Genomic DNA, 26,597 nt, shown 5'->3' on the forward strand with positions numbered 1-26,597 from the left:
AGATGTCATAGATATCTTACCCATCCCTGGCGCTTTGGCTTTTAACTTAACCTAACTAATATATGTCAAATTTGAATTTGTATTTTCTTGTAAGGAAATATTAAACAGAAAAATATTTGTGGAATAAAGTTTATACCTACTCTAACAAAAATTGAACATACTGCCATAAGGTTGTGGTAAACATGCCTTACACAGAACGAGTAGTTGCTCTAATAGATATGGATTGTTTTTACTGCCAGGTAGAGGAAAAGTTAGATCCTAATTTAGCAGGAAAACCCATTGCTGTAGTACAATATAATCAGTGGAAAGGCGGTGGGTAAGTAGGGGGCTAATCCCCAGTTTAACAAATGAAATCATCGTACATTTGTCGAATTATTTCAAGCTTTCACCATCAATTTGAAAATTTATAAGCCTCATATATACATACATTCTTCTGAATGTCAGCAATACATTTTTAGTTATCGAATAATAAGCCCCATACATATAATGAATTGACCAATATATAAAGCAACTTGTTCCAAGATGCGTCTTCTAGGGTTTTATTAAATGTGGCTTTCGGTATCCCGCAATCTCTTAAAAACATTTGTTTTGGTTGCTAAACACAGCTTAAATCATCTTCAACTTTGCTTTCGAGGGCCGGTCAGTCTAAATCTTTGAATAGTATTCAATAAACTTTTATAATCATATTCCCAAATGTAACCGTATGTGTTATTAAATTTTTTCTCATATTTTTCATTTATAGACATTCAAAATAGAATATAATCATAACTACTTTTGCTTTGCTTCTCCTCAACATAAAATATATTGCAATTATCAGTAGGCTCGGTGTTTCGTTAGTTTCATATTTTTTAACGTATATGAAATCTACTTAATCCTCATTCAAAAGCAATATACACAATATAATAAACCAAAACAGAATATTGAACGAATATTCAACACCTTCAACAGAGTAACCAGAATTGGAGAGAAAACAAGGCTATAAACTGTAAAATTTGAAATATGTGATACCTATCACGCTGAAAATGTTTTCAAATACATGTATTTTTTTCATCCCACAGCATTATTGCAGTTAATTATTTGGCACGTGAAAAAGGCGTAACGAGACAAATGAGAGGTGATGAAGCCAAAGAAAAGTGTCCAAACATACAGTTGCCACGTGTTCCTCAAGTCAGAGGAAAAGCAGATCTTACCAAGTGAGTCATAAGTTTGAACATTCCCTTGTGAATTTCAAAATCTTTAATTTTTTAGATATCGAGAAGCTGGAAAGCAGGTGGCCGAAGTTTTGAAATCTTTCACAAATATTCTAGAAAGAGCTTCAATCGATGAGGCATATTTAGATCTGACCGAAGCGGTTAATACTGAACTCAAAAATGGTTTTCCTATTATATCTTTGCAAGATTTGTCAAACACATTCGTTGTTGGTCAGGAAACAGCTGATTTTCTTGCAAATATTAGTCAGAATCGAAACAGTGGTTTTTATGAAGATGATATTAAGTTATTAGTAGGGGGATTAATCGTGGAGAAAATACGAGCAGAGGTGTATAAAAAGACAGGTGAGTTAACAAGATAGATAAAAAATGTCTTGTTTGGTCAACATCTGTCAGATGAAAGTTCCTATTTCATTCTAAATAAAGCTAAGGTTGCTCCTTCGTTTACAAAAGTTAATTTCTGATTCTGCTATCTGATCCATTTTAATGGATCATCATTATAATCGATAATGTTGAATGGAATGGGGAATTCTCCTCAATTTGGGTTATCAGTGCATATGCAAGTTTAAACTGAATAATTATGAGTTTCATTCATGAATTTTTCAAATTCACCGCGGAAACTATTCAAAATCATCCTTCAAATATGGGGTTTTAAGATTTAAATCGCTTTGTGCGGAGTTTACGATTTGGCAACAGCGCATACAAGACAATGAAAAGAACAATGTCCGATCATCTTCTTTATAAAATAACAACTGTTGATCTACAGGCGCGTGCTTACTGGCAAGCTTCAACTACAACCGGCCATAAAAATCCCATACAATTTTACGACCTTTCTCGTTCGTCGCAGACTTCACAGACAGCCATCTTTGTCTATCTCATCAAGATAATGCATTTGTTGTCCTTTATTATCAAGGCATATTTCAGTCGATGTTGCCAACTTGTTCAATCGAGATGAAACGCTTTAAATACCCATTTTTATTTTTCATTTTTAAGTGCTTAAAATATTTTTTTTTTGAAACTGTTGAAATGGTTATTTCAAAATGTGACGTTCCAAAGATATTCCATAAAAAATACATCATTTTCGTGTATTCCCTATTATGATCTTATACTGTTGGGTTATTAAATACCAAATTGAAGAAGCGATAGGAACATTAATTTGATCAGGATTTCTTTTAACTTAAGAATTTGCCTAGTCATCATTTCTAAATGATCAACCTACAACCTGTCAATTATCAATGTTCAAATATGAAGAATTTCAAATTGTTTTTTTCTCGATTTTTTTATACGTAACACCCTGTATTTTTTTCCATGATGATGTCTACATTTTAAAACCTTATATTTTTTCAGAAGTAACCAAAGAGCTATTTTCACCCCTGCGTCTAGCAAGCACGAAAAATAGCCCTTTTGTTACTTCTGAAAAAATGTAAGGTTTTAAACTGTGTACATCAGCATGGAAAAAATACAGAGTGTTACATTCAAAAAAATCGAGAAAAAACAATTTGAAATTCTTCATATTTGGACATTGATAACGGACACCCTGTATAAGAGCGGTTGATCATTCAGGAACGATGACTAGGCAAATTCTCAAGTTAAAAAATCCTGTTCAAATTAATGTTTCTATCGCTTCTGGAAATCGGTAAAGAACTTTTACCGAACTACTGTTTCGTCGAAATTTTGCAGTTTTTCTGAATAAGATCCGTAGCGTTGGAAAAATATCCCTAATATTTTGCATCATTGTAGAGGTATTGAAGAGCATTGAAAATATGCAAAAATATAAGGGGTGTTCCATTTGAAAAATCACTCATTTGTTGAATAATTTTATTTGGGAACACCCTGTTTATCAGAAAATAATTTCTTGAGGTGCAGAATTGAAAGTACAAAGGGAATGCTTCTGAACTAAATTCCTAAAACGTCTGGTTTGGCAGCTAAGGAAGCCAAACGCACTATTGCAGTCCCCAGTATATATGCACCGAGTTTAATCCACATTTACTAGTGGATCAAATTTATGGCCAATCTCAAATATTGTTCTCTGTTTTATATTTTTGAAATTCATGTCACGAATCATGTCATAATGGCTCTGCCCAAACAGTTATCCGCAATATTTCAGTGTATTGATGAGAATCAAGAAAAATTTTTGGAACGTCTTCAAGAAGCATTAAGCATAACATCAATCACAAATGAAGGCGAGGCCGTGGACGCTACTCGAATTATTGAATGGACGGACAAGCTTTTAAGATCTCAAGGTTTCCGCACCAACTTGAAAAACGTGGAAAACGAGAGTTGCAATGATGCAACTAGAGCGATTTTCGCAACTTTAGAGACAGGAAATTGTCCAAATAAAACAACGGTTCTCATATATTCGCATTTGTACGCCACAAGTACCAAAAAAGAGGATTCAAAATACTATCAAGCAGATGAAAATATTTATGGAAAGGACGTTTTGAACTTGAGTGCTATGATTGCATGGTTGAACACTCTGGAAGCTATCAAAAACGTAGGAATTGATTATCCGGTTGATATTAAATTCATAATAGCCCCAACAGATACTGAATTGAGTGTAGGAATGAAAGATCTTCTGAATTCTGAGAAAGACAGTTTTTTAGGTACGATGGTGCATTTGTGAATTCACGGATTGGGGATGATGGGTGGGTTATAATTCTTCTTTTATTCTTGACATTTGCTTCCCTAATCTAATGATCTTCATTAATTCTACATTTCTTCTCTTATATCTCAGTCAAGTGATTTATACACTGCGCAAAAAAATTAACGCACATTCTGAAAATCTCAATTTTAATGAAAGATAACTCTACATTGACTTTATAACTTATTATTTATGTTCTCTTGGGAAGGTTTTGAACGAAACAAGACACATTAAATGGAAGAAAAATTCAGGATTTCACCGAATCTTATGTGAAAGAAGAGAAATGAACAATTTTCAAAATACTGAAATGATAATAGGTGATTTAATACTTGGTATTTCCACCCCTTGCGTTAATTACAGCTCGGCAACGACGGTTCATACTCAAAATGAGTGATCTTAAAATGTTCTGATCTAATCCTTCCCAGATTTCTCCGAGTTAGATTCCTAAGTCATTAAAAGTAGCTGGATGATTTTCTGAACTTCTCAGCCTTCTATTGAGGTTGTCCCAAACCTGCTCAATCGGATTGAGATCTGGACTTCTTGCTGGCCATTCCATTCGAGAGACTTCAACCTCTTCAAGGTACTCCTGAACGATGCGCGCACGATGGGGTCTGGCATTATCGTCCATAAAAATGAAATTTTCACCAATGTATGGGGCAAATGGCGCTACATGCTCTTCAAGAATGTTCCTTATATACTTATCAGCATTCATAGCTCCATTATCAGCGACCACTAGGTCTGTGCGAGCAGTCAAAGATATTCCACCCCATACCATAATCGATCCTCCCCCGAAACCAGTAGTATTCAGGAAATTGCACTGAGCATATCTTTCATGTGGACGTCTGTATACAAGGGAACGTCGATCACAATGGTAGAGGCAGAATCTAGACTCATCTGTGAAGAGAACTCTTTCCCAATCGGCCTCTTCCCAATGGATATGCTCTCTCGCAAAATCCAAACGCGCCCTTCGATGGGCTGGGGTAAGAGCTGGGCCCCTTGCCGCGACACGTGGCCTTGAATCGTATTCTCTGTGGCGATTTCTTATTGTCTGAGTGCTAATTTGCACCTCATGAGTTTGCTCAAGCTGAATTTGAAGGAGGCGAGCGGTTGCAAACCGTTGTCTCAACGAAGAAACTCTCAAGTAACGTTCTTGAATGGCAGTTGTTACCCGTGGTCTACCCTGTCCTGGTCTTCGGACATTCATACCTGTCTCCCTGAATCGCTGCAACATTCTGGACACACTTCTATGGGAAACTCCAAACCTTTCTGCAATTCTTGTGTATGTCCACCCTTCTTCTCGCAAAACTACCACTTGGACACATTCCTCTTGGGTCAAATTGCGTGTTTCGCGTTGCATGGCGATCGAGTGTAGAAAATCAAACGAAAGAAAAACTATTGATCACTACAACTGATCGAGAACTGATTCAAGAATGGAGCCAATACATTCAAAATCTGATAATATCATCTTTTTTTATTCCTGCTGGGAAAAAACATCTGTATTGAAGAAAACCGTTGAAAGTGGATAACATATGCATGCATAATTCTGATAAAAATAATAATCACTGAGAACACCTTCAGTTGTAGAATAAATTTGAGATTTCCATAATGTGCGTTAATTTTTTTGCGCAGTGTATATCATCATTTTTATAATTATGTCAAATTAGGGGATCTTGGGAAATAAACATGAAGTTGCTGTATAATGCTGAGAGCATCAGTTGCAAACTTCCATAAATGGATATTGTAGATCCCACTGCATGGAAGATAATATTCCAGTTTTTCCTGAAAGAAAACATGTAATAACAGATGTTTCAGATAACTTAACAAATACCACGAATGAAGAGAAATTTATACTTGATTCGTATCAACTTTTTAGGTAGTGTATTTAAGTATGACGAATTTAGCGAACTTTCACTTCACTTCACTATAGTTTTTCAACCTTTCCAACTCATACGAACCAAAATCAGAGAAACATCTCGTTATAACTTGATATTGAATCGCTTTTCAGATAGAGTCGACTATGTTTGTATGAACGAAGGGTCTTGGCTGCAATCTGACACTCCAATGTTCGTAAAGAAGCTGAGGGGACTTTGTTACTTTTCAATAGAAGTGCAATGTTCAAAGAAAAATTTGGAGAGTGATTTGTGTAGCGGCATAATTCGTGACGCCATGAGCGACTTACTTTTTTTGCTTGGCAGTTTGTTGGATGAAAATGGAAATTTGAATGTTTCAAAGCTCGGATTGCAAGTACATGAATTATCCGAAGAAGAAATCAACACTTACGGAAATACAGATGCGGATCTGAGCAGTTTTATAGAAACTGTAGGAGCTTATTCTCTGCTGTTTGATGGTGACAAATCGGAAATTGTGAAAAATCGACTTATATTTCCAACTTTGACAATTCATGTTATAGAAAACTCCTCAAAGGATGATGATGAGTGGGGTATACCAGCCTGTGCTTACGCAAAGCTTTCAATTCGTAGTTTCCACAATAGTATCGCTGAAATATACGAAAACATCAACATATACTTGAAAGAATGCTGGTCGTTACGTAAAAGTTCCAATCAAATGAAAATTTCCCTTGAAAAGACCTGTGAAACTTGGATTGCTGATTTTGATAGCGTTCAATATAAAGTTGTGACGAAAGCAGCACAATACGTTTATCAAAAACCCTTAGATTCCCTGAATAATCAGTACACCATCCCTGTGCTGAACATTTTGCAAGAAACTGTTGGAAAAAATATTCTGCTTCTACCTATAGTATCTGAGAATAGTTACTTGAACGAGATGGTTCCCATCAAGAACTATTTGGATGCGACCAAAATGTTTGCTGGTTACATGTACGAATTGGGAGAAATCCCAAAACTCTCATCAAAATCTTCAACCTCCTTTGTTTCATGTGCATCAGTACCAGAGATATGTGTGTGCGGGAGGTTCGACGAAGAAATTCAAGCAGCCTCTGGTGATTCCGATTCCCAAAAACCCAAAACTATTTCAGAAGATGAAAAATGCGTGTGTCCATACAGGGCCCAGGTACAGACTAAAGACGTAGCGGTGATCTCTGATGATTTAGTAGAACCGAATCCACCACCAATACCGCCGAAGCCCTGTAAATGTGTTTTAGAATATCAACCCGTCGATGTGGAGATTATTTCTTTGGTCTCCACCAGTCGAGAACCACCTCCTATACCGAAACCTAAAGACGTGCAAAAAAAAATTGTTACTCCATCTGTCGATACGATAAATTGCTCATGTACACCTAAACGTTTCAAAGTTTCCAGTCAGAAAGAAGAAGATCAGATTTCCCCAGAGAAACAGGAAGAACTTATGAAAAGCATGAGATCGGTAGGATCCAAAATAAGCGGAATATCGGCTTGTGATAATTTAAATGATAAATTGTTAACGCCGAATATGAAAATATTGGGATGCATGTGTCCGGAAAAATCTCAAACAACTGTGTGCGAAATAGAAATGCAGAAAGATAGAATGTTCTGCCCTGTACTTAAAGGAAAAGTTGACATTTGCAACAAAGGTGGCAAACGTAGACATCATATCGCTGGACCACCCCTCATAGACGAAGAAGAAAGCGAGTTTTCGTTAGGGCCTTTATCACATTGTTCTTGTTCGGAGGAGTCTGTAACTGTAGTGCCCAATTGCGATTGCTCGAAAGAATCTGCCAAGCAAAGCAAAAATATAGAAGACGAGATTGATTGATACTGCCATCACTTAGAGCCTAAATAAAATTCTGAGAACATCACCTCTCACTTTATTACACAATTCAGTAATTTTAAGTAACAACAGATCAAGTGAAATTATTCAAAAATAACAGAGTATGCTTTACTCCTTTTTATTTTTATGGAATTGCGTCTTTTGTCTACTGCACTGGTTAACTCGGGATAGCATCTATCCTGAATTTAATTTCAAGGTCATTGGCGCTTATTTGACAAATAGGGAGACTGAATCTATTCATTATTTTTAGTTGTAATTGGGTTGTATGCAGTAACATTTCATTCGAAATCGCAAAAAGTTGTATTGAATGAAAATTTTGCATACCTTTTGGTCTAATAAATTTCCAATAAATTTTTTTGATCCCCAATGTACTTCTGCGACTGACCAAAACATAAAACAATTGCTCTGCTATTTCCAATTATTTCTCCGCATACGTATAATACAGGGTCTAAATGAAGAGTTGCGAAAAAAAATTAAGGGGTGATTTCTTGTCAAGAATAGTATGGGTCTCTTTTTGAGCAGCTCCTGCAAAAATACAGCCCCCAAATAAGGCACCTGAGAAGCAATTTTCAATTTTTTCTTGGAATCCAGAAAACTGATAGAAATTGAATTGAAGATGGCAATAAAAAATTTTTGTTGTGATCCCCTATAATGTCAGCATGATATCCGCCCGCTATAGTACATTCAAGAATTATTGACATCTATGGAGGCTATGGAAAATCGAATTTAAGTTGCGTAATTCAGGCCCGTTTGCACCAAACGCACTTAGTGTTAAGTGTCCCTTAAAATGAACTCTTAACTTAAATTACGTTGCACCAACTGTTAAGTGACATTTAAATGGCTAAAGCTAACCTCAAAATTAAGCGCTCCTGTAATGACCACTTGAATATTTGAGGGCGGGATTCTAACCTAGAATAATTTGTTGAACTGGCTGCAACACCCATTTTTGATGGATTTTGAAAATTGAATATGGAGTCTTTTCTTTTGCATTTATTGTTATGTCATCAGTCTTTCAATTTTCAATTTCGTGTCACAAATCATACTATAGTTAGCAAAAAACTCTTTTCTTTTGTTGAGAAGTTGAGTGCCCTTGGTAGATTCCTCTTCAACATTAATAAAACAAATTCCCACAAGATCTTACAAAGAAAGTGTTTTACTTATATAAACTTAGGTACCCTTTATTTGACAATCCTTATCATTATCAATAATAATACTAATTAAACAACAAAAAGTTGTTACACTTTGATAATAATATAATAATTTACTTGACACTGACTGACAGGACAATAAAGTTAGGTTAATGAAATGACAACGATCATAGGCAACCGGCCAACCAATGAAATAACTTTATTGGACTAGGATGAAGTTGCACCAAAATAAAAAACAGAAATATCACTAGATATAAAAACTTAAGGGCCCCTTACTTAAGATTCTGTTAAGCCACAGTCGTGCAACTGGGAATAAAATTGAGCGTCCATTAACTTTGAACGACACTTAGATAAGTACTCGTTTTAAGGGGTATTGGTGCAAACGGGCCTTAGGTCCGTATATAAACATTGACCTACATATACAGGGTGATTTTTTGAGTCGTAGAAATATTTCAACAGGAGATTCTTGAGGTCAAAAGTAACACTTTTTTCCCATATCATTTTTTCCGATTCGGCCTTGATAAAAAGATATGGCCATTTTAAGTTTTCCTAATGAGCTGTGCCACCCCTGGAAAAACAAAATTACCTTCAGAATATCTAGCCAAATCTGTAACTCTACACTCCTCTGGTTTTTTTGAGAAAAATTGCATTGGGTCAAAGTACCCAATTTTTCGAATTTCACAGATATTTTTAAATAATTTTGAATTACCTTGAGAATAACTAGCTAAATCTGTGACACTGTACATCTGTGGATCTTTTAAAAAGAGTTGCATTCGGTCAAAGTACCCAATTCTTCGAATTTCACAGATTTTTTCTAATTTTTCAACATCAAATTATACTCGAAAACGGCACATTATACGAGAAAATATGAAGAATACTTTTCTTTTACAAAACGTTCAAATATTCATCAGATAGATGCTCCCTATTCAAATTGACTCTGGGGTAGCTGCTCCTCTGAAGGGGTTCAACCTACAAAATTTTGAAATCCACCAAAAAATGTCCCCTCCATTATTGAACTGGCAGCTTACGGCATTTCAAAGTTTTGTATTGATCAATTTCAGGCTACAAATGCTCGGCTGGTATTGCACACAACAAAATCTTAGCAAAATTAGTGTGTGGTCTACATAAACCGAATAAACAAACAATCCTTCCACAAGGGGCTGTACCACAAATGTTTGCCAGTTTACCAATAAGGAAAATCAAAAGCCTTGGAGGAAAATTCGGTCACATACTGTCGGAAACACTCAATATTAACTACATAGGAGAACTCTTGAAATTTACCGAAAAAGAACTTGTTCAGAGGTTCGATGAGAAAACTGGGTAAGTTTTTTTTTTCAATTTTCGTTCACACTATGTCCAATATTTATCCATTTATATACAATAGGAAAACACATAGGTAAACAACAAACAATGCCTATATAACATTTATTGAAGGCGTTCTGAGTATTTAAAATAGCATATTCAAATGATTAAATGGTGGTATCAGGATCAAGAACAGGAAAATGATACTATGTCAGTTCGCCGACGTTTCGGAAATATATTTTTCCATCTTCAGGGCTCTACAAAAGAATATGGAGCATATAATGAAAAATCCCAAAAAATAGCATAGCTAACTACGATGCTAACTCTAACCTTAACATAACATTTGTAGAGCCCAAGAGAGAAATTTGGAAATTTCTCGGGCAGTTCTTGCAAGAAACAGAAAGATCATCAAACATACTGGAAATTTTCAGATATCTACACTTAATTATATGTTGAAGAGTGTATATTTTGAACGTCAATATTTTTTGACGATCAGTTTATTATCATGCAATAATACAATGATTAGTTCACCCATATTTCAAAAATGGACAATGATGCCAAATAAACCACAAACCACATGCATTTATTGCATAATGAATGTGTCAAATTCAGCGAATTTTCCTGTCAAAAGCAGTATAAATTTTCAACGTCATATTAAATTATCGTGAAATTAAGTATTTATCCTTCCATAACAACATGAGAATACTAGTTTGTTTCAAGAACGCAACAAAATTCAAGCAATTATTACGGAATCCCGCTAAAACTTACACTAAATTTCATAAGTTTTTTTCTGATACTTGCGAGACCTCCAGTTGTGAAAGAAAAGGTCTCGTTCTGGGCGTGTACGATGGAGACTGCGACGAACCTGTTTTCACAAAGGCCGCTCAGAAATTCAATGATCACATTGGAGGTAAACTGTACGATTTAGTGAAAGCTGCCGGTCCAGAACTCATTCACGAAGGAAGTGCAAAAATATTCACAAATCTTTGCAACGATTTTTGGGTAGTTTCCGTGGCAGGTTTGGGCAAGCTCAAACGGGGATACAACGAAGTGGAGGCAATAGATGAAGGCTTGGAAGCTGTTCGTGTAGCGTCGGCTATTGGATCTCTGAAAGCGAAAATGAACGGCGCCACAAGAATCTTCGTGGAAGGCATGGGATATCCGGAGCAAGCGGCAGAGGGCGCGACTCTAGCCTTGTGGAGGTATCAAGAAAACAAATCGAGGGAACATTGGAAGCCGGTGCCGACAGTAGAAATGTACGACGAGTGCGACAGTGAATGCTTTCAAAGGGGTTTGTTCAAAGCGGAATCTCAGAACTTCGCCAGACGTTTGTGCGATACACCAGCTAATCAGATGACTCCACTTCACTTTGCTCAAGAAGCCGTCAACGAGCTTTGTCCGTGTGGGATTAAAGTGTTGGTCCACGATAAAAATTGGATCGAACATAAGAAAATGGACGCTTTTTTAACTGTGGCAAGGGGATCATGCGAACCGCCGGTGTTTTTGGAAATTTCATATTGCGGCGGGCCTACTGATCAAAAGCCCATACTGTTTACTGGAAAAGGAGTCACTTTCGATAGCGGTGGTCTGTGTCTGAAGAGTTGCCAATATTTAGAACGATTCCGAGCCGATATGACTGGAGCAGCGGCAATCGTGGCTACAATACGTGCTGCTTCTACATTGAGCCTGCCTATCAATATAGAGGCTTGCATTCCGTTATGCGAAAACATGCCCAGTGGAATGGCGATGAAATGTGGCGATGTAGTTACCGCCCTGAATGGAAAGACCATTATGATAAGTAACACAGCTCACGAAGGACGAGTTCTTCTCGCCGATGCACTTTGCTACGGACAGCAGATGCATAAACCTAGACTTGTTATAGACGTTGCTAGTTTGACCAGTGGCATAAGAGCAGCTCTGGGATCGGCCGCCACAGGAGTTTTCTGTAACTCGCAGACCATGTGGTCACAAGTGAGAAAAGCCGGAGTCATCTCGGGAGACCGGGTGTGGCGAATGCCCCTATGGAAATTCTTCACTAAGAGAGTTACAGCTTTCAAAACTCACGACGTGAACAATCAGGGCTTAGGACATGGTGCGCCCTGTTTAGCGGCAGCTTTCCTTCAGGAATTCATCGAATGCGTTGATTGGATCCATTTCGATACCGGTGGTGTGGGATTCAAAGCGGAACACAAACTTTATCCATATTTATATAAGGGTCGAATGACTGGAAGACCAACAAGGACTCTTATACAGCTTCTCTATCAACTTGCGTGTCCTTCAGAGGGACAGCGAGAACTTAAATGAATCACCGGTGATCATTTGTCGCAATTGTTAACGTAAATCTGTAGTGGTTTTTTTTTTCATGAGTAGAAAAATATTTTTTATTCTATTTTTTTATTTATCCGTCCGATTGAATAAATTATACTTTTCTATGAGTTTTTTTTATTCATTGTGAAGTAATGAAAGATTTTGTTGGTTAAATAAGTGTATATAAGAAACCATCAAATTTTTGCAGTCTTGCACTCTTCTCAGTGAAAATTTCAACTCCTTAACTGTCTTCTTCCGAAAGTATTTGGGGCATTACAATTTTTAACATAAAACCATAATTATAGCATGTGTATAAGATACAGTTTCTGCATAGGATAGAGTAACGGGGTACCATACCATTGTTGCGTATGATACAAGAGCTTAGAGAAAAACACCAGTAAAAAACCCTTTCTCACCGTGAGTGTAGTGGATTGTAAGAGATGAAACTGTTTCAAAATAAGCTGAAATAATTCATATTGAAAGATTCGGGTCACTTTGGACGATTGTTGGATTCAACTCGTCATATTTTCAAAACGGTGACCTATTTTTATCTGAAAAAGAGGTTCTAATATGCTTAATGACTAAGACTATTGATTAGGATATATACCATGCATCAGAATTCGGATATAAATTTTGAAAAAAATAAAATATACTTGTCCCAAGTCACCCATTGATTTGGAAGGCTTGAGACACAAGTTAAAATCCATTGGTTCCTCAACTGTCAACTGAAATAGGTGACTTGGGGCGGTGTATAGTTTTGAAAAATTAGAATTTGTGATTATATAGTTGAAATTTGGTAAGGAAATTGAATGAAAAACCCCTACTACAGCGAAAGTAAATATATTGCCACTCAAATGTAAAAAAACTAAACAAAACTAGGGAACTTTGATTTATTTCATTCTTTGGTGATTTCTTTGTGGAAATAACGTAAATAATAATATCCTGCGAAAAATCGGCATATTTCCTGCTGCCAATGCGCCGCTTGTATCTATTCGGCATTGTTCAAAGTCACCCTATGAAACAACAAAATAAATGAATGATATCCTTGCTGCCGTTTGATTTGTAAACAACCTTGTTTCATGACATATCTAATATCCCAATATCCAACGTATCCAGAAAAAAAATTACACATGCACAAAGTGAAACACATGTACAGGACACTAGAAAGTATAAGGGCCATAAAAAAACGCGCCTTTACTCTACTATATTCGTCAATTTTTCCTGTCAATTCAAACGCTCTGGTCACGGCAAACTCAACAGGAATTAATTGTTAAACTAACCGAAAAGATACTACACAATCTTATAAGTTTTTCTCTTCACTCGTAAATTGTAAGAAACAAAGAAATCTGCAAGGGGCCCAACAAACACAATATACAGCAACTGTACAGATACTGCACTACAAGTGCCACCAGAATGCAGCACAGAGATTGCTGTACTGAAACTGCACAGTTTCTGTATTGATAATTCTGCATTTTCAAATTGCAGTTTTTGATGTACAGGGACTGCACTGTTTCTGTATTGACAATTCTGCATTTTCAAAATGCAGTTTTTGATGTACCGTAACTGCACAGTTTCTGTATTGATAACTCTGCATTTTCAAAATGCAGTTTTTGATATACCGTAACTGCACAGTTTCTGTATTGATAACTCTGCATTTTCAAAATGCAGATTTTGATGGACAGTGACTGCACAGTTTCTGTATTGATAACTCTGCATTTTCAAAATGCAGTTTTTGATGTACAGTGACTGCACAATTTCTGTATTGATAATTCTGCATTTTCAAAATGCAGTTTTTGATGGACAGGGACTGCACAGTTTCTGCATTAATAATTCTGCATTTTCAAAATATGCTCTCAAAAACTGAGGTGCATGTTGCAATTGGACAAAAATTCGTATAGAATTGACACCAGAATGAAGAAATATGAATAAACTAATATTGAAGGAGAAGTGCGATTTCATTTTCCTCCTACTATAAATTTTATTTCTCATTCTACTTCGCTCATTACCTTATCCTATACTTCATTCAAATTTATTTTAGCAGTCGGTTGGCCATGAAATAATTTTCTCAAGTTTTTGTAACTAGAACGAAGTTAGGTTGGCACTCATGAAATGTCGTTAATGTCATAACGCCGTTGCCACAACTAATATCAATTTTTATTACGAAAATTCGAAAATGACGAAAGTGATTGAAAAACGGACAGGGTTTCAGGAAGTGCTATTTAGAATTCAGGTCCGCTCATTCAAATAGTTATACCCTGATATTCTAAAATCCACAATACGTCAGACGGTAGCGAACATATTCAATGTAAGAGAATTTATATAATGTTTCATCTGTATCTAAACGACTTAAATTTCAGCTGAATATTTCCACAATCAGAAAGATTGTGAATGAAGAGGATGACAAAGAATTTCCTTCTATTGGGAGACCCAAAAAAGTGGTGGCATTTGAGAATTTTTTATTTGAGTGAAGTAATGCGAAAAATTTACTATAGGATTTTCGATAAATGTCATCGGAGAATAAGTTCCATAAAATGGATTTTTCTATTTTTCATTCGACTTGTCCTATACAATGTAAATGTCTTAAGGTACTAATAAATACCTAATTATTATTATTACATCAATGTATTAAGATGAATAGCCACAAATACGCGCAAGTTGCCCTGTTACTTGTTTATTCATGTGAAATTTTTGTTCAACGGTGAAGTTTTGCATCTTAACTTGAAACTGCCTTCAATTCCTTTTACTTTATATATTGATGCAAGATGATTTTTGTTGAAGAATTTAACATTTTGTAATTATCTGCTAATTCCTTCGGGAGATACCCATTCCCAACAACTGCATCATATGCATTTCATCTTCGGGTTAATATTTTTGAAATCTACAAATGATGTAAGCCAAAGAAGATAACGAACATTAACTCTCCTCAAGCTAGTGCATATTATGATATTATACTGATCTCTTGTATTTTTCATGCAAATAATTGGATTTGGTATGCCTTCAAACATTTTGTATAAACTTCAATTATGTTCGTCACATATTTTCCGAAGAGATTCGACATTATGATAAAATACGTAATAACAGAAACTTTTACGTAGAACGGGCAACATAGCGTTGATTTAAAACCCAAAAATGTTTTGACAAGCTTCATAACCCCACATTTTCGTACTATACAGAGTGAAATGTGTCAAATTTCCATGGCCAACCGACTGCTAAAATAAAATTGAATGAAGTATATATGAAAGCATCATTGATTCATAATGATCTAGTAAAGAATTTCATTCGTTTACAGACGTTGGTTGTATAACATTTCAAGGGGAATCGACAGAGATCCAGTTCAAGTGAAACTTATTTCCAAGTCAATTGGTTGCTGTAAGAGGTTTCCCGGTAGAACCTCCTTATGCAAAGGAGATGAGGTGGAACATTGGATGAAGGAGTTGAGCAGTGAGATTTCAGATAGACTAGATGAAGATTTAAAAGAAAATAATCGAAAAGGAAGGCTTATGACAGTTAGCTTTTCGCAAATGACAAATCAAACAGAAATCAGTAGTACTCGAGCAGTACCACTAAAATCGTATGAAATTGAAAAAATATGGCAGCAATCCATGGAAGTATTACATAAGTATTGTCAGAAAACGGACGGTTCATATCACATAACATTTTTGGGTTTGAGTATTGGAAATTTCGAAGATATCAAAAATGTAAAGACCATAACTTCATATTTCAGCAAAATTAACAAAGTTTCTCCAGATCCAAAAAAAATTGAAAGCGTCAGCGATTCTTATCGAACTAATCCAGATTACATGATAAAAGAGGAAAAATCTGAAACAAAAAATAAAATAGAAGACACTACTAGTAATAAGAATTGTGCACAGGAATCAGATATTTCAGATTCTGATGAAAAATCAGTTTACTCCAATACAACCATTGAATTGGAGGAAAATCCAGAAGATTTAATTTTCTATGATGATTCTTTGAGATCTGGAAGTGGTGAAAATCCAATCTTTACCTCTGAGAAGGCTATGAATGTTGGAAACATGGACTTGATTGAAAAAGTTCTAACAAATGCAAGCTCGGAGGAGAATTCTTTCAGAAGCAGGATGTATTCTAATGATTTTTCAAGTTCTACTTCTCCAGTGCTTTCATCCAGAAGACATGATGATATGGAAGATGAAATTGATTCTTCAAAGGAAATAGAACGTGATTTTGATACGTCGAAAATATTCGATGGGCATGATGAGGGTAGTGATGATGAATCTGAAGAAAACATTATTGCATCCGGAGAAAAAAACTGCAATTTTCCAGAACCGTCGGAAAATTGCAAGGAATGTGGTGAACTTATTCCGATTGTTGATATTGTTTCACATATGGATTATCATTTAGCCTTAAAATTATCTCAAGAATTACATGCCCCTGACTCGAAACTTGTGGAAGGTAAAAAAAGCCTGAATGAGAAACCCCCTAACAAAAAACGCAAAGTGTCTGAAGGTTTTGGGAGTATTCAGTCGTTTTACAAAAAGCAGGAAATCGGATCAGATGAAGTTACAGAATTGTGTACTGAATGTAATAAAAGAATTAAAATTGATGATATGGTGACTCATTATGATTACCATGCCGCTAAAAAGCTACATTTAGAGTTGAATAGTCCAAGTTCTAAAAGTGAGACTATTAATAATAAAATTTCTGAGCCTTCTTCTAGTTCGGTGTCAAGTAGGAGAAATAAGAAAAAAATTAATAATGGGATGAATATTGCATCCTTTTTCAAACCAATTGACTCTTGACTATTGTGGGCCCCCTAAGTATTTGTGCAATTTCTAAAATCTCCATCAGTAACACAAGTAACAATAAAATTGTATATAACCATTACAGATTAAGTTTTTATTACTAATAAAAGATATTGTTGGAATTTTTGTTATTATTTGAACACTTTTTGACGAGTCATCTAACAAATAAATTGAAACCAATCTTTTCCCAAGTTAAAGTAATCAACAGAAAGATTTTCAATAGTCTAACTTTGAAAATTAAATCTGTCTGATTTGATCTGAGACCATTCTTTATTTATTTAAATAACGACAGATATTTGGGAAAGATAACGATCGAAGAAATGGAAGTAGTGGTAATAAAAGATAAGAAATTTAACGAATATAATCTTTGGTATTCAATGATGTAGGCCGTTTTGTTACTGTAAAGATTATTTAAAATAACTTTTACGGAAAAACGTTTATTATATAGGGGATTCCCTAATTTTTAAATCATAGCTACGCCAATGGAGAGTACTCCCCATAGCTACGCCAATGCGTGCTAGTGTCACGTGTAATGTGCGATACCGGATCTTCCCTAGTATTTCAGTTTTCCCCATATTCACTCTAACTCTATCCTCCATAATTTTTTGTAATTATTTATGTATGTAATTTAATTTCACTTCGTCATTTCTGATATGTAAGAAGCTAATTAGAAGAAGAGTAAGGCCCAATAATTTTTTGGAGTAGTTCCATTGTTTTAACCTTGGTTTTTTAACTACCATCTGTCATCTCATGAACAAAACAGAAAGTTAACCTGTCAAAATATCCAAAATATATCGGGAAGTACTGTGAAATATGTGTATGCAAAATCAATTTACTTAGTAACAATAACACTGTTCAATAGTCTTGTGAAGTATAAGAAAATGCGTAGTGGTTGGAATACTTCCTGAGGTTTTTGAGGAATCATCCTCCTTTTGAGTTCCCAAATTTACCCACAGGCTGATTGATGACAACTAGTCATTTTTCGTTTGATAACAGTAATACAACAAAATGTTTATGAATGAACTTATGTGCAATCTGCCATTCAGCTGTATGAGGGTGGCAAGAGATTCTGGCTCTGATGAGCTACTTCCAAACAAATTGGCTAGAGAACCTGTCCTTTTAAATGTCTACGACATGTACAAAATAAATGAATATACTTCAAATGTTGGAATAGGAGTTTTTCATTCAGGTAACGCAAAATGAAATTATGATGTTAGGGCATTTTTCTTTTTGAATATGCAAGCACTGAACTTGCAACCCACGTGATAACTTTGAATTAATTGTTCATAATTACATATTTGTTTTGTCTTTAAATATCATAAAATGTCAGTTCTTTTTGTGATTAGGTGTAGAAATATATGGAGTAGAATATGCATATGGAGGACACCAATTCCCTATCTCAGGAATTTTCAAAATCATGCCTAGAGATGAAAAAGACCTCGGAGACCAGTTTCGCTTTCGACAAACCATACAAGTGGGTTACACAGATTTTACTGAACAGGACATAGATAAATTAATCAACGAATTAGGAAAAGAGTTTAGAGGAGACAGATACCACCTTATGAATAATAATTGCAATCATTTTTCAAGTGCTTTCACAAAAGTAAGTGGTGTCCTATTACAGGAAGTGAATGTGAAGAATAATTGAAATTACAAATTTCTAATATAAAAAATATTCCTCTCTTTAGATCTTATGTGGTCATGAGATACCTCCTTGGGTAAATCGTCTTGCCTACTTTAGCAGCTGGGTGCCGTTTTTGGAAAAGTGTCTACCCAAAGAATGGCTTATGCCAATGGCCTTACAACATAGTCTCAACTATAATAGGAATGATTCAACATGTTCTGAGAGTTCTACTTCACCCTACTGAAAATGCCAAACTGATATCAGAAGACCCTGGTGAATTTTAATTTATTTGGGAACATTCTATTATTGAACTGAGAAAACATAAAAAATTCTGAATTTATCACTCTTATTTATTAATTATTAGGTATTTTTGTCAGTACTTTTCATTATCAGATGTTTCAAATCGAACCAAAGAAATATTGATGATGAAAGTTAGTTTTGAGGTTTATTTCAATATATGGCTCTGAACATAAATTCTGATGAGTCGTATCAAAGAGTATTTTTTGAAATTCTTCTTGATTGGATTTGGTAACGGTTAGTAGAATATTGCTCAATGGGTATCAATTTTGGAATAATAACATGTTTCAGAATGTTTCATTCTCATAATAATGGGAAAAAAATTACGTGATTTTATATAAAAATCTATATTCATTTTGATTGCTTTGTCAATTCTATCTTGTTGAATTATTCATTTCAAACTATGTTAATAGATTGAAAATGAATTTTATAAAAGACTCATTGATCTAATAAAACTAAGCCTCATTCCATTCAAGTAGGAAGACTATTTTCTGGTACAAACCTGCCAATGATTGTATTTTAGCAAGTTCATCTATATTGTTCATATTGTTGATATATTAATATAACTATTATTTCACTGATACATTTTTATTTGAAGACTAGGCTCATCATCGCTGACTTTACACAATCCCACTCCATACAAGGTCCTTATAAAATATCAATACTATTACAGATTAATATGTGCGAGACTTGCAACTAATACTGTCTATAATGACCCATAAATGAGTTCTTTGAACATTCATCACTCTCCAGTCCCATCCTATTGAGTAATTTGATAATGTCTGCATAGGTTTTCATTGTTGCAGTCTGCTTGTTGAAACAGTGAGTAAATCTAAACTGAAGCACTTGGGCAATTGTCAGCTGACGACTTTTAGTGGTCTCTTAGTTCAATTTATGGAATTGTAGGGCACTTACGTTAGTAGCAAAAATGTGTTGCAGATGTCGGTCAATCTAGACATCAGCTCCTGAACCCTCCATATTTTCAATGGCTCTGAAGAGTAATAAAGTTTTTTCTTGAATAAACGCGCAAGCGAATGTTATTGTTAAAACTTGCATTATAATTCTGAATTAATTAATACGTTACATATCCGATTAGCAATTTCACCGTGGCTTCGAAAAATGAGAAAACCTCATATTCTTGCCATGTTAAGAAATATTGACCATAAAGTAGGTCAAGTATCGGTGTGTTCTGTGATATTGACTGAGCTTCTGGTGTTTTAGTTTTTGAATTAATTTTAAAATGCCTTTTTTGTTACTGCGCAATCTCAGAAATTGTTGTCCACAGCATGCTGTATTTGATATCATTCTATGTCTTGGATTCTATGGGTGTTGGTCATAGAATTATATACGAAACGTTGGCATACATGTCAACAATTCGAAGCAATGTACAAGTCAACGTCATCTTGCCTTATTTTTTGGGTGTAAAACTAATGTTATGATTTCAGGACACTTCTTATTGTAAATAATTTGATTAGCTTTCATTTAAAAGTTACAAAATGGTAAGTTTCCATATGTTGCTTCCGTTAACTACTCAGATGGTTAACTTGGACAGCTCAAAGTATATTGATATCAATCAGAATGTACTATTTTCATTTTTAGGTGCTTATAGCAGCTGCTGTTTGCACCAAAGCAGGGAAAAGTAAGTATTGGTATCAGTCTAAGGTTGCATCTCATTAAATGAGCTTCCTTTTAGCTATTGTCTCACGACAATTTGTTGAAATGTCAAAGGCAAGAATTGAAGGTCTACTTGCTGCATTTCCCAAACTGATTCCAGTTGGAACCCAGCATACTTTCGTTGAAACCGATTCTGTTCGTTATGTATATCAGCCGTTAGAACGTTTGTATATGGTATTAATTACTACAAGAGCTAGTAATATATTAGAGGATTTGGAAACATTGAGACTCTTCGCAAGAGTGGTGAGAAAAGCATATCCATATTTATCTCGAAATTGGAAGGTTCAAATCCATAGTTACAGAATAATAATATTAACCAATATTGACCAGAATTTCAAGGCTTACAATGAGAATATGTATCAAAATATATGACACTAAATTTTGAAATTCATGGTCACATACTGTGTACATACACAGTCCTAAAAATAATATTTCTGGGTAGCTCTGCCAAAAAGCTGTTCATGTTTATTGTCGATCGAATATAGAGCAGCATTCAAAAAAAAAAAATGAATGACGTGCTATTTGAAATAAAAACAACCATGTGCTATGCAGACATGGGTCACATCAATTGTGCTTTAACAAGTCACTGAAAGGAAGGCATGTGAAAAAAAGTCTAAGCAATTTGTCATGTTTTTTGATATGCTGCCTGAATCTGAGAGATTACCCACATTTTACTGGATACCTGTATTTCAGATGTTCCACAAAATTTATTTTGGGGTGGTAGACTCTTTTTTCTTCAAAGTTCAGTTCAGTTGTATCTAACCCCAGGCAAAGCAAGCACTCTTGCTTGCTCTTCATGGGTTCAGATACAACTTAACCCTAAACCTACTGTATTTCACTAATTTGATTTAAAAATCATTTCACTACTCTCAATTTTACCTTATTTGTACATCCTTTTCCCTCTCAGACATTGGATATTATTCTATTTGGCTCAAAAAAGTTTTCTTGAAAGTGTCTCGAAATATATATTTCCTTCAAGTCGAGTCAAGTGTGACTCAAACTCTCAAACTTGGTAAATACCAATACTATCCAAGTGGATAATATCTATCTGAATGCCCTTAGGGTAATCCATTCATAAGTATTCAATTAGACAGAATATATTTTGTCTACTCTCCCGCACTCGTTTCTATTTCGCCCTAGTGCGGGAAATGATTTTTTCCGCACTAGTGCTGGTAATGAATCAGTTTAGAGATCCGTTTGTGCTGGCCGAATTGAACGCGTGAACGCAGAAGCGAAGTTTGCGCAAGACAAATTAATTAGCTTGTGTCAAGAAGATATAGCACAGGAGACACAATAGGAGATACTCGGGTGTTGCCCCCATCTAGGTCACACTAGCGCAGTGGCGCATCTAGAGTCCTAGTTTGAGGGACTGACAGGTTTTAGGTAGACTATCTTTAAAATAATGAGAGAAAACGGGGAGTGATTGATTCTAACTCACCTAGATTTAGCGAGGAAACGCTCTTCTGGGGAGGGGTATTCACCCCCAGGAACCCCCGTGAATACGCCCTTGTACTAGCACGCAGAGCGTAGCTCGCATAAAATTAGGTGAAATATCTTCATGGAGCTGCTGAAACGGTAAAAAAGAAAGGCGATCCCTGGTTATTATTTTCTTATCTATAAGTACACATTATGGATATTTGACAGTGGCACTGGGTGGATGTAAAGCTGGGCTTCATATATGATATTCCGTGCTTTGTACTACTACCACAATTAATGTACTTTTCGTTGCCAGTGGTAGTTATGATGGTGAAAAAAACTACTCAGCCTCTCTAGGTCCAATGCCCTTGCTTTGTGATTCATTTCACGACTTTTTTTTCTTGTCAACAGAAATTAGAACTGGTCAAAATGAAGCGTTTCACCAAAAATCCCCTGTACAAAACTTTAAAAATGACAAAGTGGAAAAAAAATTCAAAATGATTACTGAAATAGTAATAGACCTTAGACTTATCTCCTGATTCGACCATGTGGTTTCGTTTAAGATATTGGCTCGTTCGATATTTACGTGGTAATAAAAATGGAAACTGGATTGTCAAATTGCTCTCAGTATTTTGTAGTAACTTACACGATTTTATGAAATGGCTGAATTCGATACCAACTGACTGAAGAGACTTAGGACACAAGTGTAAAAAATAGAATAATACTTCAAAATCTCACCAGTAAAATTCGTCTAAATTATTCACGACTTTTTTCACAATGGGCATCACAATCTTCTTGTTCGAACATTCCAACAATCGTCGTAAAAATGGGATGAAATGGGAAAATATCATAGCACTTTTCAACATAACTAACATAAGCACTTTCAAGAAACTGCCTCGATTTTCTACATTTTTTTTCACCCTAAATTGCACGATACAACAATTATGATTCTCTCAAAAGTGACCTGATGCATCTAATCCGATGAACTTGGTACTGAACCATTCATTGTCCAGCCATATGTTTTGTTTCGTTTTTGCGATGCCGGAGTCGGGGGTTGTATCTCAGCCATCTTTGATATTTTATATAGACAATTTTTGGTTAAACGACTTATTTTGATGAGTTCTACCTTCTCTCAGAAAAAAGCCTCACCTTTGAAAACACCCTGTATATGCCCTCGACTCTTAGAACTTTAACGGCTGTCCAGGTCGCCTGTGACTACCAGAATAATCACTTCCAAAACATACAAAACAACTTCCGGCATGCCTGTAGAACTATATTCGTCATACTTTGATTTTCGTACAAGCCCCATTGTTCAAACACTGTCACTTCATATTCTCTGATGCTTAGTTTTTTTTTTAACAGAATTGATACTATTAGATGTATTTTTTTCCCTAGATTCCCGAATATTGCCGCTCATTGGAAGAAAGCGAAATCGTTGAAAATGCTTTCTCCCTGATATTTGCTTTCGATGAAATAGTAGCTTTAGGATACAGGGAAAGTATAAACTTGTCTCAAATTCGCACCTTTGTTGAAATGGATTCGCATGAGGAAAAAGTTTATCAGGCCGTTCGTCAGGTGAGGGCTCATCGAAGAAATAATCGATTGGTTATTCTGAAATCAATTTTGACATTTTACAGACTCAAGAAAGAGAGGCAAAGAATAAAATGTGGGAGAAGGCTAAGGAGCTCCAGAGGCAAAAGATCGAAGCTAAAAAGTTGGGTAAACCCTCCTTTGGAAACAGTGGTGGATTTGGTAGTACCACTTCTTATACTCCAACCCCATCTGTGGGAGATATCGTGAATGTTTCTAATGATATAAAAACTAGTAGTTACACTGCTGCACAGTAAGTATAATATTATGTTATCAACGATCCTGTATTATACAGTCGTTTTTTTCATTTTATTTACTGCTATAATTTTTTTTCTAGAAAACCAGTTAGCAAGGGTATGAAATTAGGAGGTAAAGGGAAAGACGTTGAATCTTTCGTGGATCAACTTAAATCGGAAGGCGAAAAAGTTAATGCTCCAACAATTAACAGTATTTCTCAAACTGGTCTTAAAATATCAGCTGTTAATAAACTGGACGTTGATGAGTAAGTACCGTTTCCTTTGTATTTATTATTATTATTATTAAAAATCCTAGTACTTCTTGGTTGTATTCAATATCTTTTTTATTTTATAGCGTTCATTTGAGATTAGAAGAAAAATTACTGCTCAGCATTGGAAGAAATGGTGGTATACAACAGTTTGAATTATCTGGATTGATAACATTGCACATTGGTAATGAAAAATGGGGACGAATTCGTGTACAGATAGAGAACCAAGATAGCAGAGGGGTTCAGCTACAAACGCATCCAAATGTAGATAAGGAGTTATTCAAAATGCGCTCTCAGGTTTGTGGTGATTCTAGAAGATATTCGATTTTTCTGGCTTGATTATCCTTTAACATCTAAATTTTAATGAATCAATACGTGTTGCAGATTGGATTAAAACAACCAGCTAAACCTTTTCCCTTAAAAACTGATGTGGGGGTTTTGAAATGGAGACTCCACAGTACAGACGAGAGTTTTGTCCCTCTGCAAATTAATTGTTGGCCTTCAGAAGCGGGCGATGGTAGTTGTGATGTTAACATTGAATACGAACTGGCTCAAGCAGATCTCGAGCTAACTGATGTAAACATCATAATTCCTCTACCGTAAGTGGTTTGACTCCGCATATTCTAACCCTCCCCAATACTCTGTTCATTTTAATTCCGGTTTTCAAATTGAATCGGTTACCCCGTGCAATTCAGTGTTACACCTCGTGCATTTCAGCATTGGTTGTGTTCCTGTTGTTGGAGAATGTGACGGCACCTACACACATGAATCCAGGAAGAATCAGCTCGTTTGGAACATGCCAATCATCGATGACACTAATAAGAATGGTTCGTTAGAATTCAATGCACCACGTGCCATTCCGAATGATTTCTTTCCCGTTTCTGTGACTTTCAGTTCGAAAACTTCTTATGCCAAAATAAAGGTGAGGAAATGAACTTTATCGGGACATTTTATTCTTCAATTTTTATCCATTTTTGTCTTCTGTTTTAGATCATTGATGTTCTTCTAGTTGATGATGATTCTCCAGTGAAGCATTCTTGCGAGACCGTTTTTTATCCAGAAAAGTATGAAATTGTTTAAGGAAAATGATGAAGGTATTATAGTAAATAAATTATATAACTTTCATAAAAAACACTGTAAAAATATGAATCAATATTTTATTCGTAATTCAAAAACCATTTACTTTTTATAAAATGGAAACCTGCATTTGGTTTTTCGTAACATTAAGTGTATGATGAATATCTTGGAATAAAAATGTTAATAGAACCTTGTTCTCTTCCCTGCGGAAAATTTATTGGGCCGCTATTAGAAGAGTTTAAAATACTGTGTCATGTAACTAAGGAAAAGGGCCTAAGATTATAGAGTTAGGTTAGACTAATGTAACCTAACTTGTTGGTTAGGTTAGGTTAACCTAACTTGTTGGTTAGGTTAGGTTAACCTAACTTGTTGGTTAGGTTAGGTTCGGGCCCCTAATAGATTTAGATTGGGTTAGACTGACCCTAAGGAAATGGTCTAAGATTATAGATTTAGTTTAGGTTAGTCTAACCTAACTCTATAATCTTTGATCAAACCTATAAGGAGAGCTGATTGAGTTAGGTTAGGTTAGACTAACCTAACTAAGGAAAAGGGCCTGAGATTATACTTAGTTTAACCTAACTATATAATCTTTGATCAAACCTGTAAGGAGAAGGGCCTACTATTAAGGTTAGGTTAGACTAACCTAACCTAACTCCTTGCTAGAAATGAAATTTCATTTCATTTCTCTTTTAAGAGACGGTAGAGATTATGTAATAATATGTATACTTTTTTATATAAACGTAAGAAGGTTTCGCGGTGCAAAATAAGCGATACGCCCTCTAGTGGCAGCAGGAGTAACCCGGTTATCCACAGAAATGGGGAGTTCGCGGATCATCAAAAAGCCATAGTTAACCCCCAAAAAAAGCTTGGCAACTCGAACTGAAAATTGGTAAATCGAATTGCAGGTGAAATAGTATTCATGCAACCATTCACTAAAATTTTTGGTAAAAATCCAGAACTTCAACACGTACAAACTCAGATTATTTTCATTATGAAACGATTAGGTTAGATTAACCTAACCTTACTCTTTGCTTTCAGAGTTATGAAAACGGCCATCATCCACTTCCTTATAGTTCAGATCATCCTAGATCTGCAATCTTATTTTGCAACGCGAATTGTTGACTAAACTGGGAATATGTTTCAACTGCAATCAACATTTTTCGATATTTTGTACTGTACAGTAATGTCACTCTTCATAGTGCAGTAAAAATTAGTATATCGGCCGATTCTCGCTTAACCCGACGCCACTGATGAAAACGGCTATGCATGCACAAACTACAAACTTATGCAGAATAAACATT

The 26,597-nt window shown here is 35.4% G+C and overlaps 5 protein-coding genes across 6 annotated transcripts; all 5 read left to right on the forward strand.

Annotated features, from left to right (window-relative positions):
- The first annotated feature begins 124 nt into the window (after nt 1-124).
- Nucleotides 125-17,235, forward strand: LOC123320842 (DNApol-eta). Its single transcript, XM_044908299.1, has 5 exons — nt 125-316; nt 1,059-1,193; nt 1,249-1,553; nt 9,785-10,043; nt 15,622-17,235. Exons 1-5 carry the CDS (start codon nt 183-185, stop codon nt 17,108-17,110), a joined length of 2,322 nt encoding a protein of 773 aa, XP_044764234.1. The 5' UTR covers nt 125-182; the 3' UTR covers nt 17,111-17,235.
- Nucleotides 3,233-7,603, forward strand: LOC123320860 (cytosolic non-specific dipeptidase-like). 2 transcript variants are annotated; one of them, XM_044908320.1, is made up of 2 exons: nt 3,233-3,811; nt 5,855-7,603. In XM_044908320.1, the coding sequence occupies exons 1-2, from the start codon at nt 3,280-3,282 to the stop codon at nt 7,558-7,560; spliced, it is 2,238 nt and encodes a 745-aa protein (XP_044764255.1). In that variant the 5' UTR covers nt 3,233-3,279; the 3' UTR covers nt 7,561-7,603. The 2 variants fall into 2 exon arrangements, with proteins under 2 accessions (XP_044764255.1, XP_044764263.1); XM_044908328.1 differs by having other exon boundaries at nt 3,669-3,853.
- Nucleotides 10,622-12,459, forward strand: LOC123320878 (cytosol aminopeptidase-like). Its single transcript, XM_044908356.1, has one exon. The coding sequence runs from the start codon at nt 10,722-10,724 to the stop codon at nt 12,327-12,329; it is 1,608 nt and encodes a 535-aa protein (XP_044764291.1). The 5' UTR covers nt 10,622-10,721; the 3' UTR covers nt 12,330-12,459.
- Nucleotides 17,236-17,807: 572 nt separating the features above from the next.
- On the forward strand, nt 17,808-19,613 carry LOC123310359 (deubiquitinase DESI2). The gene is made up of 3 exons (XM_044893828.1): nt 17,808-18,302; nt 18,460-18,716; nt 18,802-19,613. The coding sequence occupies exons 1-3, from the start codon at nt 18,122-18,124 to the stop codon at nt 18,979-18,981; spliced, it is 618 nt and encodes a 205-aa protein (XP_044749763.1). The 5' UTR covers nt 17,808-18,121; the 3' UTR covers nt 18,982-19,613.
- A 760-nt stretch (nt 19,614-20,373) lies between these two features.
- On the forward strand, nt 20,374-25,485 carry LOC123321511 (coatomer subunit delta). The gene is made up of 10 exons (XM_044909161.1): nt 20,374-20,533; nt 20,634-20,673; nt 20,728-20,951; nt 23,520-23,699; nt 23,762-23,967; nt 24,052-24,216; nt 24,306-24,516; nt 24,604-24,818; nt 24,937-25,141; nt 25,210-25,485. Exons 1-10 carry the CDS (start codon nt 20,531-20,533, stop codon nt 25,297-25,299), a joined length of 1,539 nt encoding a protein of 512 aa, XP_044765096.1. The 5' UTR covers nt 20,374-20,530; the 3' UTR covers nt 25,300-25,485.
- The last annotated feature ends 1,112 nt before the right edge of the window (nt 25,486-26,597 follow it).

This window comes from Coccinella septempunctata, chromosome 1 (assembly GCF_907165205.1).
Source record: "Coccinella septempunctata chromosome 1, icCocSept1.1, whole genome shotgun sequence".
NCBI lineage: Eukaryota > Metazoa > Arthropoda > Insecta > Coleoptera > Coccinellidae > Coccinella > Coccinella septempunctata.

Excerpts from the sequence above, each read along its gene's own strand:
- LOC123320842 (XM_044908299.1), top strand. The coding sequence starts at position 183 with ATGCCTTACACAGAACGAGTAGTTGCTCTAATAGATATGGATTGTTTT. Across the intron at positions 1,194-1,248 it reads GGAAAAGCAGATCTTACCAA|ATATCGAGAAGCTGGAAAGC; the intron begins GTGAGTCATAAG and ends TTAATTTTTTAG. Across the intron at positions 10,044-15,621 it reads AGGTTCGATGAGAAAACTGG|ACGTTGGTTGTATAACATTT; the intron begins GTAAGTTTTTTT and ends ATTCGTTTACAG.
- LOC123320860 (XM_044908320.1), top strand. The coding sequence starts at position 3,280 with ATGGCTCTGCCCAAACAGTTATCCGCAATATTTCAGTGTATTGATGAG. Across the intron at positions 3,812-5,854 it reads TGAGAAAGACAGTTTTTTAG|ATAGAGTCGACTATGTTTGT; the intron begins GTACGATGGTGC and ends ATCGCTTTTCAG.
- LOC123320878 (XM_044908356.1), top strand. The coding sequence starts at position 10,722 with ATGAGAATACTAGTTTGTTTCAAGAACGCAACAAAATTCAAGCAATTA.
- LOC123310359 (XM_044893828.1), top strand. The coding sequence starts at position 18,122 with ATGTTTATGAATGAACTTATGTGCAATCTGCCATTCAGCTGTATGAGG. Across the intron at positions 18,303-18,459 it reads AATAGGAGTTTTTCATTCAG|GTGTAGAAATATATGGAGTA; the intron begins GTAACGCAAAAT and ends TTTTGTGATTAG. Across the intron at positions 18,717-18,801 it reads TTTCAAGTGCTTTCACAAAA|ATCTTATGTGGTCATGAGAT; the intron begins GTAAGTGGTGTC and ends TCCTCTCTTTAG.
- LOC123321511 (XM_044909161.1), top strand. Across the intron at positions 20,674-20,727 it reads TTGCACCAAAGCAGGGAAAA|CTATTGTCTCACGACAATTT; the intron begins GTAAGTATTGGT and ends GCTTCCTTTTAG. Across the intron at positions 25,142-25,209 it reads CTTCTTATGCCAAAATAAAG|ATCATTGATGTTCTTCTAGT; the intron begins GTGAGGAAATGA and ends CTTCTGTTTTAG.